This window comes from Somniosus microcephalus, chromosome 23 (genome assembly GCF_052327205.1).
Source record: "Somniosus microcephalus isolate GS21.2 chromosome 23, FLI_Smic_1.0, whole genome shotgun sequence".
Classification (NCBI taxonomy): Eukaryota; Metazoa; Chordata; class Chondrichthyes; order Squaliformes; family Somniosidae; genus Somniosus; species Somniosus microcephalus.
The window spans coordinates 54933073-54946751 of record NC_141009.1 but is presented as its reverse complement, the minus strand read 5'-3'; the positions used below and the strand labels follow the sequence as shown (position 1 = coordinate 54946751).

General features: G+C 47.7%; 1 protein-coding gene across 1 annotated transcript in view; it reads left to right on the top strand.

The window, feature by feature from the left end:
* zmynd19 (zinc finger, MYND-type containing 19) overlaps nucleotides 1-8013 on the top strand; it is a 32981-nt gene extending 24968 nt beyond the window's left edge. The window contains exon 6 of the mRNA XM_085965861.1: nucleotides 4628-8013. Within this exon, the coding sequence (XP_085821987.1) occupies nucleotides 4628-4771 (144 nt within the window). The 3' untranslated portion in view covers nucleotides 4772-8013. The remainder of the gene's footprint in view (nucleotides 1-4627) is intronic.
* Nucleotides 8014-13679: the final 5666 nt, after the last annotated feature.

The window sequence follows — 13679 nt, the reverse complement described above, 5'->3', positions numbered from 1 at the left end:
AACTTAAAGGAGGAGAGGGAGGTTTATGGAGGGAATTCCTGACCTTGGGGCCTAGGCAGCTGAAGGCCCAGTCGCCAGTGGTGGACCCAGGTGGATGTGCTGTGCTATTCTGTCTCCGAACTTTGTTTCTGCTGTATCTATTGCCATCTAGTGACAAGATTGTTATATTACACCCAAGGCAAAGCTGCTTGATAGTATATCTATTCTATCTACCTTCTATATATATAAAGCGGCTCTTCTGTCTGTCCCGATGTCTGTCTGTCTGTCCGTCCGTTCTCTATACGTTTGAAAGTTAGAGCGTACCGACGCGCGCGTCGCCTCAAAAGAAAGCTTGCGATTCCGGACCGGTCATAGGCGTATTTACGTTTCGGCCGCACAAAAATCCCGCCCGCGGTATCCGAAAAACGTTCAGCCTTCCGCTCATTAGCATCTCATTAGCGACCGTGTGACGTCGAGGTCGACCAATCGGACGGCGGGTTCCTTCCTACAGTTGTGTCGAGTGACTCGACGATTGACCAATCCTACGCTTCGGTGACCTGACCAGTCGACCAATCGGTGCGTGTGTGGGTGGGCCTTATCCTTCTGAACCGAGGTGAGTGGCCGCCATCTTGATTTTTCACGATTTTTTCCCCACACTTTCAGTGTGTTAGGGAAGTAAGGTAAATATTTGAATTATGTGTTAGGGAATTAATTAACAATTTATTTGAGTTTTATATTGTGTTTAGCAACCCCCCCCCCCCCCCCCCCCCCCTCCTCCTCACCCTCGCGCAGGGGGGACTCGGGGCCTGAAGCTCAAAAAATTTCTCTCTCTCTCTCTCTTTCTTCCCTCTCTCTCTTTCTCCTTCTCCTCTTCCCTCTCTCTCCTTCTCCTCTTCCCTCTCTCCTCTTCCCTCTCTCTCCTTCTCCTCTTCCCTCTCTGTCTCTCTCTACTTCCCCCTCTCAGGTTTCACGGTGTCGCGGACGGAGCGCGGGCGGGCCGCCCGAAGTTTCCCGCTCGCTAACGGCCGCCAAGCCGCCCTTGCCTGCGGGCCGCCTCGCGCTGACCGCGCATGCGCCGCCCGCCCGCAGCGGCCGTCCATCAGCCGCGCGATACGCGGGGGACCTCAGCTCCGGTCCGTCCCGGCCTCAGAACCCGACTGCGCCTTAAGCGCTAGGCCCCGCACGGCCGCTATCGCAACGGCACCGGACCTCGGGCGCTAGGCAGGGGGAGGGGCTGGAGAGAGGGACAGAGGGGAGGAGGGGAGGGGTGGGCGAGGGGAGGGGAGGGGGTGGGGGAGGGTAGGTGTGGGGGAGGGGAGGGGGTGGGGGAGGGTAGGTGTGGGGGAGAGGAGAGGAGGGGAGGGAGAGGAGGGGAGGGAGGGATAGGACAGGGAGAGGACATGACAGGGAGAGGGGGGACACACACGGGCAGGGAGACCAAGCGCCCCAAAATTGCCCTCGCAACGCGGGGCTCCCCAGCTAGTAGTTTATAAAGAACTTGATTTGATGTGCAGCCTTATTACATTCTCAAGATGTCCCGATGCGCATCTCTTCCAGTGGATTATCTTTGAACTGCAGTGATCATGTAAGCAAGCATGGCAATCAGATTGCAGATGGCAAGATCCCACAAAGAACAAACTAGATGTATAACCAAATAATCTGCTTTTGAGGAAGGAATGTTGGCCGGAAGACCAGGAGAAGCCTCTGCTCCTCTTTGAATTATACCATGGGATGTGTATCCACCAGGGCAGGAAGCTGGTACAGGAAACTTTAATCCGGCACCGGCGTGGTGCCGGTTGATCAAAATGTCCGGATTACAGAGAGGTATACTTACCAAGGTACAAGAGCCCCGTACACGGCCACAGGTGCAGGAGCCCCGGTTACACGGCACTTGTGCAGGAGTCCCGGTTACACGGCCACAGATCCAGGAGTCCCTGTTGCACAGCAACAGATTCAGGAACCCCGATTACACGGCCACTAATATAAAGTGAAACTTACCTGAACCTACTCCGGAATTCTGCCGGTTAAGAGAGATTTCCGGTTATTTAGCTGCCGGTTAAGAGTTTCCTGTACCTCCAACCATGCAGCACTCTCTCAGTGCTGCGCTGAAATATCAGCCTAGGTGTTGTGCTCAAGTCCTGCTTACCGAGGGTGCCGCAAAGAAAATGTTGGTTCAGTCTACTTGATGCAGTCAATTCCTTTTGATTTGGGATTTTTTCTTTTTGCTTGCCGTTCTACCATTTCAACCCCACTGTCTCACTCCCAGCCCCAGCTCTGGGGGCGTGGATTGCCTTTGGCTTGTGGGCTTCTTCATGGAAGCTGCTCAGCGATGGCGTGGGATGCATCGGCAGGTAGTGTGACTCCAGCACAACGAGCTGGGCAGTCAGTAACTGCTCTTTCTAATAACCCGAACAACACCCAAAGTGCCCAACTAAAGTGGGCGGATTAGCGCAGTCGGTGCGCTTGGGCTTTGAAAGCACTGTCTTCTGGTTGATGGACCAAATGTTCGTCCGCTTGATCTTTCAACTCATGCCCAACTATTCTAACTTATAGAATGGGAAATGGATGCGGGTGGCACCTTCAGATGGTGCTTTAACCTACATGTGATGACACTTGGGGCCTGTGCTATACTATGCGACCTTGAATATCTGCACTCCCATAATCCACAGGGATATTTGTAGGAGCTGGGCTGAGTTTTGCATAAAATACAATTGAATATTTTTAACTAACTTTTCATGGACTCTGGGTTTTTCACCCAGTAGGAGAGCTGGATGCCTAGCACCTAGCAGAATCTGCTATGCAAGCTGCTTTGATATTTGGGTTTGAATAGCAGTGGGACATCGGGTCCAGGAGAGCAGCAGGAGCGGGATTGCCAGCTTCCCCCCTCTCCTCCCCCAAACAAATCTAAAACATTTTAAAAGGGAAAAATCGTGGGGGTTTTCTGTTTGAGCTGGTAACTTAATTAAGGACTTTAAATAGACCAGTTAAAAACTTATCACTGTCAGATTATGAGTATGAAGGGGCTGCCTATTTTCCATTTTCTGCTATCCACCCGAGGGGCAGAGTGGCCTCCTCCTGTTCCTATGTTCCACTCGGCCTCAGGGTGAGAGTTGCTCTGTTATGGCAGATAGTCATGGTTCCGCCGGGTGTCAGAATTAATGTCACACTTTTACATTAAACATTAACTAATATTTCCCCGCAGCGTTTTGGTTTCTATGTTTAATGACACTTCTGTTTTAAAATGCGAGAGCGATTTTATTTTTTTTCCCCCCCTGGTGGTAGGTGATTAAAATGCTGTCCTTTCACTCCTTGGCCCTGGGTTTGAAGCTAGCCCAGACTGATGTGCTGGAAAGGAAGTCTTCTTCCCTCCCCACCCCAGTCTACTGGTTGTAGGGCCCTTGTGTGGATTGGTTTTGGGCAGGCTCAGCGCAGTATTAGTGGGTGTGAGTCTGAAGCACAATTCAGCCACGACTTGCACGACACTGGCGGACTGAGGGCACACGGGTGACTGGTGTGGAAAACAAAATCCCACTGGGAAGGTAGAGGATTTTGTTTTGAGGTTGGGGCAGAGTAGAGGGAGCTTTACTCTCCCTGTACTACACTTTATATATTAAAAAAAAAAATCATGGTGTCGCTGACAAGATTGTTAATTATTATCCATCCCTAGTTGAGGGCTGTCTTCTTGAGCCTCTGCAGTCCATATACTTTGTAACGGTTTGATAACAACCGAGTGGCTTGCTGGAACACTTCAGAGGCAATGTTCCTGTTAAGCTGCACAGCCGGGAAGGCCGCTCACCGGCTTCCATGTTGTCGATATCGCGCAAGCGCAAAAATGTGAAATGGCCGCGCAGTGGGGGAGGCTGGCCGCACAGCTTACGGGGGACGTAGTTCAGGGGGCAGTTAAGAGTCAACCACGTTGGTGTGGGACTGGAGTCACATATAGGCCAGACTGGGTAAGGCCCGCAGGTTTCCGTCTCAAAGGGACATCAGTGAACCAGCGGATTTTTATGATGATCCGACAGCTTCATGGTCACTTTTACCGATAACAGTCTTTATTTTCAGATTTTTATTTTTGTCAAACTGAATTCAACTTCTCAAACTGCCGTGGTGAAATTTGACCTCACATTCTCTGGATTATTGGTCCCGGCCTCTAGATTATCAGTCCAGTGACATACCAAGTAGAGCAGTGATTGTGGCTGATGCTGACGTTAGTTTGTAAGAATTGTTCTGATCCCACTGGCGATGTAACTCAGCGCGTTGGGTTGTTACACTGTTAGTTACAATGGGCCTCCTTTTGGCAGCCAGCAGACAAATAGCCTGTAAGCAGCAGTTGCCTAAACATGGGAATGATCCACTTCGTTTAGGTACCAGAGAGGCTATTGGAACGAGTGGCATGTCAACCCAGCTAGAGTCACTGCCTTTGGAGGGAAAGGGTTCAAAAAGGCAATGTCGGCTCTGATAAGGTTGCATGGCCACCCTGTTGACTACAAATGGGGATTTATACATAGGAATTACAGCACAGATCCCTATGCACTTCAGCAACATTATCAAGGGAATAACATTAGCGACTCTACCGCTAAGTGATCAGACTGCAGCGTTTCTCGCCGCCTGTTCCCCTTTACTGACTTTTTTTTTGTAAATGTTTCAGCTGCGCGAATTCAACATCTGCGGCCGTTGCCAGGTGGCGCGATACTGCGGCTCCCAGTGCCAGCAGAAAGACTGGCCCGCCCACAAGAAGCATTGCCACGAGAAGAGGCGCCCGCTGCAGCAGGAACTCGAGCCAGAGCGATGACCCCCTCCCTCCTCCCCCTCCCCCCACCGCCTCTCCTCACCCTCGCCCCGCATGCTTTCGCCATGGATCAACGGTGGCGTCAGTTTTGTTTTTGCACAATTCAGACTGGACATAAAGTTCCCTAAGCACTGAGGAAGAACAAAAGAAAAAGAAAACCCCCCAGAACGGACTTGAGGAGGTCTCTGTGAGAAGAGGGGGCTGGGGCTTCCCTTCCTACGATCGATCGCTAACGAAGACTGTGGAGGTTCCTAGCCGGAAGCTTCTGTCTCTATTTATATGTTGATATGTATTTGAACAAAATCTTATGTACAGTTTTTTATGTTGTAAAATCTGATCTGTTTGAAGTTCGGTGATAACGTGTAGCTGAACAGAGTTACCTAAAAAAAAGAGATTTGCTCTGGTAGCATTATGTGACTCTGGGACAGCTTGCTGCTAATGTGATTATAGAAAAGAAGAAAAAAAGACCCAGCTTACTGTGCGTTCCAGGGATTACACTAACGCCAGGTCTCTGGATCTTGTCCACTTGACGGGGAGAGAGAGAAAAAAAAAACATTTTAGCCTTGTACAGAGAAAGAGAACTGATTGTTAGGTTATAGTGATGGCTGCTGGAGTGAGCGGGTTTCACAATAAGCATCTTTGCGGTTTCATTCTCGTAACCCAGTCCAAGCACACTACAGTCTGCCACTTCTTGACTTTGCACTGGAGGTTAAGCTCAACGTAGCACAGGTCAAAGCTTGGGTGTGGTGGTGCTTTAAATCAGTATTTTTTTTTTCCAAGTCATATCGGAACTATCGGGGAACACAATCGTTAGCTGAGTTATTCCCACAATTTTAATTCAAGACCTACATGAGGCACATAGTTTTTAAGGACACGGCGGGTATTGAGTTATGATACCGTTGATCCACTTGGTAACGTGTGGTTTTTTTTTAATGTGTGTTTGTGTGTGGTTATGCTGGGAAGTTGGTGCAGAATGTTCCTTGTTAGGGTATGGGTGGGAGGGTGAAATTGATAACTGGCCTGGGCTCCTTCACCAAGGGCGTTTCTCGAATTGAAATCCAGGTCCTGGAGATGGGATTTGGTTCAGGTGCACAGTACCATTCTACGCTCTGTTGCATTTACAAATATTGTGTCCTTAATTCCCTCCGCTGTCCCACGCAGCACAGTGACTGCATGGCTGAGGTCCTAAATAGTGCGCGTATGCTGCCGAAGCCTCTGATTTTTTGCCCTGGACTCCTTCCCTGCCCCTCCCAAAGAATGTCTGGTCCCGGTCAGCGTGATCTCAGCAGGCAGCCACACAAGGCACTGCTGCGACTTGGCCTCTGTGAAGCTGATGTATCCCTCTTTGGGAAGTGGACCAAGAAAGTCGGGTAACTTGTGGGCAAATACATGTTCACTACACTGCTGGGTGTTGACTTCTGCCTGCTCCTCTGGACAGCAAGCCAATCTGAAACCAGTTGGGTTTGAGGGTCTCATTTTAACGCAGCACGAGAAATCATATTTAACTTTTGACACATTTACAAGTGCTAAGTATATTTTTTTATATTAAGTTATTTTCATTGGAGTCAGCAGACGGCTGGTATCCAGCTTGAAACACCTGCTGGGCAAAAATATCCACTGCGCTGGAGAGCACGAGGGTCTTGTGCATGCATCAGCTGGGTGAGTTCCACACAGTAAGTGGTGGGGGAGGGGACACCTTGCTCTTCAATCGTGACCCGGAACTTAATAAATACTTGCACAAGTTAACAGTCTTCTTGCCTTTCCGCTGCGACTTTTTCTGGGTGGGGAGGGAGGGCTATAGAAGTCTACCGGACAAGCAGAGACCTGTGAACTAACTTGAAAGCTGCTGTACCCGTGTGCATGTTTTAAATGGGCTGCTGTTAACTGTGTTGTGTTGTCACTGCGCCAAGGTTTGCTTTTCTCGACAGAAGTCCAGGCTTCCGCTCTCCTTGTAAGATTCCGATACCTGTTTTATGTGTAATGGAACTCCATGAATCTGAGCCGCTGCGTTCTCTCTGTTCCCCATCTTCCCCACCCAACCTGCCAACTGAGATACTGCAGTGGAGTTTACGGTCGTTAGAAAGCTTCGGATGTTTGTTGAGGGCAGTCCGCACAGGTTGACCAGTATAGTATTTTCCCTCTTGTTTTACTGCAGCTTCCTTCTCGTTAGAAGGTGAGTTTAGCATGGTGCTGTCTCCACTAAACATGAATTCGCCACCTTTTATGGATAAGTGCCCTGGAGGACGCACTCAGCTATTTTTTTGAGGTTGGGTTTGGTGATGTCTTTTATAATTTATGATGTGTTTTTAACCAAAGTGGCAGACCACATGGTTTAGGTTGTAGTTCCCCCTCCCCTTCCAGCTACCCAAAATATATGTTCTGAATCTCTTAACTGTAAAATTTGCTTTCTTCCCCATATAAAACAAATTACATTACCAATGTGCAACTATCCAAACCAAATTTGTATCTGGTCCTGCAGATAATCTGAATTATACGGCAGTGTAACTGTGACTGATTAGTGGGGTTCATCCCATCTCCTCTATGGTGGCAATTGAGCAGAAATTGCCCCGGTTTTCATGTATGGCGTCCATTTCATTGCAGATGTTTGTAATAGTTGTGCAAAGTAGACTTTCTTTTGCATTTCCTACAAATTGACTTGTAATTGAACTGTGCTCTTGCTGGTTGGGGTATTTCACACCAAGTCTAAACGCTGTGGGTAAAATTACATTTAGTAAGCACTCGAGGGGCTCCCAAGTTCTGAAATTTAAAAAAAAAATTGATACAACGTGAGTACTATTGTCCATTCAGATTTAACCCCTCCCCAAAAACAAAGTTTTCAATCTTATTTGCACTGCACCATTGTTTTGTGTGTCATTTAAGACAAATTGGTCTAAATTATACCTAGTCCATTTCTTATTCCACCGATTTCCCCTCCAGTAGTCTGTAATTGTACTGATTGCCAAGTGGCACCATTATGGATCACGATGACGTGACCGGCTCCGCAGTATTGAGCTGTTCCCAGCACAGTTAGATGTAATGGTGTTTATGAACAGCCAGACTTGCAAAGAGCCCAGAAAATGCGACGATGCTGTTACAATCCTAATTACTAACTATGTTGTGTGGTCCGTTGCAAAAATGCAGAACACTAGCCACTGCGGTGTTGCTGTGCCCCCAGTTTGTTTCATGCACTGAATACAGTATCTTGCCTGTATTTAAAATTGTTAAATAAAGCTGAATCAAATTTCTGATTGTGCAAACTGGTGTGTTAATCATGTATGGTTGATGAATGTGGCCTTTCAACTCTTGGGGGCCTTAAGTTCAAATGTCAGAAAACTTGACGCTCGTCTCTTGTTGCCGGATCTTCTGTGAAATTTTGATTTCCAAGTGTAGATGGCAGCAGAAAGTTACAGAAGGGCATAAACAGGCCAAATGAGTCAGAATTAAGGCATATGGAATTCAATGCGAGGTCATCTACTTTGGAGCTGAGGAAAACAGCTAGGACTATTTTAATGGGGAGACTGGGAGCTGTGGAAGAGCAAAGGGATTTAAGTGTCCATGTACACACCATTTAAAGCCAGTGGACAGGTATAAAAAGGCTAGTGGAATGTTGGCCTTTATCTCAAGGGGTTGGAATTCAAAAGTTGAGGAAGTGATGCTTCAGTACAGAGCCAATGGTCAGACTCCCACCTGGAGTCATGTGTTCAGTTTTGGGCACCAAACCTCAGGAAATATATAAAAGCAAAATACTGCTGGAAATCTGAAATAAAAACAGAAAATGTTGGAAATACTCAGCCGGTCAGGCAGCATCTGTGAACATTTCTCAGGAAAGATATATTGGCTTTGGAGGGGATGCAGTGCAGATTCACCAGAATGGTACTGGGGCTTCGAGTTAAATTGAGGTCCGGTTGCAAAAAATGGTTTTGTATTTCCTTGACTTTAGAAGGTTGTGGGATGATCAAATCAAGGTCTTTAAAATGTAAAGGGATTATATAGAATAGATGCAGAGAAACTATTTCCTCTGGTGAGGGAATCCAGAAGGGGACATCATCTTAGAATTAGAGCTAGACCATTTAGGAGTGAACTCGGGAAGTGCCTTTTTCCACAAAGAATAGTGGCAATCTGGGCTATACTTCCCCCAAAAGGCTGCGGATGCTGTGTCAATTGAAATCTTCAAGACAATATTTTGTTAGATAAGGGTATCGAGGAATATGGAGCAAAGTGGGTAAACTGAATTGAGGTACAGATCTAACTGATGTTAGAACAGGCTTGGGGGGCTGAATGGCCTACTCCTGCTCTTAAGTAAGGCTACTATCTTGAATCTCTGAATAATGAGTAGGGTATGATGCAAAAGAATAGAAGGGAAGGATAACAATTAAAATGGGATGTGTTGAATCCGTGATTCGTTACGTATGATTTCCAATAACTACACAGAGGCTGTAACTTAACAACAACAGGTGTTTACTGGAGTAGGGTAGTCTCAAGACTGAAAGTACAGAAGCCTGCTATGGCTTTATAGACAGGTGTGGTCACTGCTGGTACTACAGCATAAAAGCAGTTCTCTCTTAAAGGTACATACACAACAATTCCTCCCCTTTTAGATTAACAGTACCATAACATTCATTTAACAATTAACACTTTTTAACATGCAACATTAACTGAAAATAGTCTGTTTATAGATTCAGTCTTTGGGGTGGCTTCCTGATCCTTTCGGGATAGCGCCTTTCCTGAGGTTCTTGTTCTTGGTGTGGAGGCGATTCTGGCCCCTTTTCGTCGGTTAGTTCATCGGTTTCCACTGCTACTGGTTCTGAGGTAGATGCTACCGGTATGTCGGGTTCATCCCCAGGTACGCGAGACATGGGGTTGGCTCGTTCCTGTGACGCTAAGATCTGATCGACGTGGCGTCTCACAATGTTCTCCCCGACATCCACTGTGTACATTAATGGCCCCTGCCTTGTGCATATCGTTCCAGGTTGCCATTTCTCTGTTCGGTAGTCACGGGCCAAGACTGGTTGTCCTACGTTGAAGCTCCTTGTCGGCTTCTCATTGATGTGCTGGAATTGTTTATCCTCAATATTTCTTCACACATTTGGTCTGAGCAAATCCAGACGAGATCTCAACCTTCGGTTAAAGAACATCATGGCCGAGGTCTGGTTGGTAACTGCATGTGTTGCATTTCTGTAGGCTAATAAGAAATTGTCCACCTTATGCTGTAGTGGAATTTCATCGTCACACATGGCCTTTATCGCCTTTTTAAAGGTTTGTACGAACCTCTCAGCCAATCCATTTGTGGCGGGATGATACGGGGCAGATGTATAATGCCTTACCCCATTCCTTCTCATAAATTTCCGAAACTCTTCGGACACAAACTGTGGTCCATTATCAGAGCAAATCTGCTCTGGCAAGCCGTTCCTGGCAAATATGGTCCGTAGGACTGCAATCGTTTTCTCTGTAGTGGTTGAGGACATTTTTATCACCTCAGGCCACTTCGAATGAGCATCCACTGCTATTAGGAACATTGAGTCCATGAATGGACCAGCAAAATCAATATGCACCCATTGCCATGGAGAGGAGGGCCACTCCCATGGGTGTAGAGGGGCATGTGGTGGTGCATTTTGGACCTTCTGGCATCCTGAGCAGCTCTTGGTTAGGTCATCGATTTGTTGATCGATTCCCAGCCACCACACATGAGCCCTAGCAAGGCTTTTCATTTTCACTCCTCCCAGATGACCTTCATGAAGCTCATTTAGCACTCTCTCCCTTAACTTGGGTGGAATCACCACTCTGGATCCACACATCACTGTCCCCTGGCATACTGACAGCTGTTCTCTTCTGGATGAGAATGCTGGCAACAGTGAGTCGCCATGTGTTGGCCATCCCCTCACCGTCAAATCATATACCCGAGACAGCGTCGGATCATTGCGGGTCTCCTTCTCTATATCCGCGTTCGTTACTGGCAATCGTTCAATTATTGACGAATAAAATATCTCGATAGGGTCCACTGCTGGTGCTTCCTCCACAGTAGGCAGTGGCAGGCGTGATAGCCCATCAGCATTTCCATGCTGTTTCGTGCCTTTATATTCTGTTTCATTTTGATTCGCCCCTAGAAACAGAGACCATCTTTGTAACCGTTGTGCAGTCATCACTGGAATGCCCTTCTTAGGATTAAAGATGGAGACAAGTGGTTGGTGGTCAGTCAGCAAGGTGAACTTCTGCCCATGCAGATAGTGGTTGAATTTTTTTACTCCCCATACTAGGCTGAGGGCCTCCCTGTCAATTTGGGCGTAGTTGCGCTCGGCTGAGGTTAGTGACCGAGACGCAAAGGCTACTGGCCTCTCCAACCTGTCTGGGAATTTGTGCAACAGCACCGCTCCAATACCATAGGGTGATGCATCACATGCCAAACGAATTGGTAGTGCTGGGTTGAAATGGGCCAACACCTCTTTTGATGTGATCAATTCTTTGCACTTCTGGAAAGCTCGTTTACGTTCGTCATTCCACCTCCATGGTACCCCTGTTTGCAGTAGGGTGTTCAGTGGGTGTAATACCGTAGACAAATTTGGTAAGAACTTATGGTAGTAGTTTACCAGCCCGAGGAACGACCGCAGTTGTGACACATTTTCCGGTGCTGGAGCCTTGACTACTGCCTCAATCTTTTCAGGGGACTTATGTAACCCCTCTTCATCGATAACGTGGCCACAATACGAGATCTGCTTCTGGAAAAACTCGCACTTGGGGTGATTAGCTCGTAGCCCATATTCCTTTAATCTGGTGAGCACCTTCTCCAGGTTGGCGAGGTGATCACTGTCGTTTTCGCCCGTGACCATGATGTCCAAATAACACTGGGTCCCTGGAATCCCTTGCAGGACTTGATCCATCGCCCTTTGCCAAATAGCCGGAGCCGATGCTACTCCAAACACCAGCCGATTGTATTGGTAGAGACCTTTATGAGTGTTGATCGTGAGGTATTGTTTCGAGGCTTCTTCTATCTCCATTTGCAAGTACGCCTGGGCTAGATCAATTTTGGTAAAGCGTTTACCTCCAGATAACGAGGCGAAAATATCCTCAATTCGTGGAAGCGGATATTGTACCGTGTGAAGGACTGGGCTCACTGTCACCTTAAAATCCCCACAGATGCGGACCTTCTTTGGTTCCCCAGGCGTATTACTCAACGACCTCTTCATTACAGGAACGATGGGTGTAGCCCACTCGCTCCAGTCCACTTTGGACAGTACTCCTGAACGTTCCAAACCTTCCAGCTCTGCTTCGACGGCTGGTCTGATTGCATAAGGCACTGGTCTGGCCTTAAGAAACTTTGGGCTTGCATTTTCCTCTATTTTAATCGTTGCTGTTATGCCTTTGTGTTCCGAGTCCCTCCTGGAACACTTCTTTTGCGTCAGTTAGCATTTTTGACAGTCGTCCAGGTGTGGCGTCATCATCCTTTTTGGCCTCAACCTTCAATGCCTGTATGGAATGCCAATCTAATTGTATCTTCCGGATCCATTCACGTCCTAGCAGTGGTGGTCCTCCATCTGACAATACATATAAGTCCATTTTAGGTATTTCCTGGCCTTTGTATATCACTTTCACCCTTATTTTTCCTTTGGGGTAGACTTTTTGCCCTGTGTACGTCTTCAAGACAATCTCTGTAGCTTTCAAGGGTATATGTGAAAATAGCCGCATGTAGTCCCTTTGGTTTATGACTGTTAGGGCTGATCCTGTGTCCAATTCCATTTTCACTTGGACTCCGTCTATCTTGAGTGTAACCCAGATAGTCTGGTGATCCTCCATTTTGGTTACCTTATGTAGTTTCAGACAACCCAGCTCCTTGCTTCCGGAGTCTGTATCACTTTTCTGTTAGTCTGAACTACTGTCCATCACCTTATGTACCTTTTTGTACTTCTCCTGTGGAGATTTCTTGCTGTTGGTTTTCTTCCCAGACCTGCAGACTCTTGCTATGTGTCCTGCTTTTCCACACTGTCTGCACACTTGGTCCTTGAACCAACAATCCTTCTGGTCGTGTGTTGTTCTGCCGCAGCGATAACACTTCCCTGTTCCATAGGACATTTCATTGGTGCCATATTCTTGTGGTCTCCGTTGTATCTCTGCAGCGCCCCTTGCAGCTGCTTCGTGTGACACTGCCATGCTGAAAGCCTTGTCCAGCGTAAGATCCTTTTCTGATAGAAGCCGTTTCTGGGTTCCTTCACTTTGAAGCCCACACACAAACTTGTCCCTTAACGTATCTGCTAGTCCCCCTCCAAACTGGCAGTGTTTCGATAGCTTGCGAAGTTCCGTTAAGTACTCAGCATTACTTTTGTCTTTATGCTGGTTCCTTTTGTGGAACTTAAATCTTTCTGCTATCAGCAGCGGTGTGGGGTTTAAGTGGTCCCGTAGGATTTCTACTATGCTTTCGAAATTCTTATCCACGGGCTTCTCTGGGGTTATTAGGTTTCGCAGTAAGCCATAAGTTTTTGCACCCATGGAATTTAACAAAACCAGTGCTTTCCTAGCATCTGGCACTTCATTCGCCCTGCAGTACACCTCAATGCGTTCCACATATGTCACCCAATCTTCGACTTCATTGTCGAATGCAGTGATACTGCCACTCTTCGGCATCCCTGTGTGTGATTTAACTGTCTAAAATGGCGTCTCCTGCGCTCTCCCTTCTTCTCCGCTGGCACAAAATGGCGTCTCCCACGCTTTCCTTCCTTCCCACGCTCGCCCTTCTTCTCCACTGCGACTTCTAAAAAAAAATGGCGTCTCCCGCGCTCTCCCTTCTTCTCCGCAGCTTAATGGCGCCTCCCGCGCTCACCCTTCTCTCCGCGGACGCGGTTCAGCCCTTGAGCCCTGGTTGTGCTCTGCGCGTTCTCCTGTGCCTTTCCCGTTGCCGTCGCTCGGTCCTGAACCCGGCTGC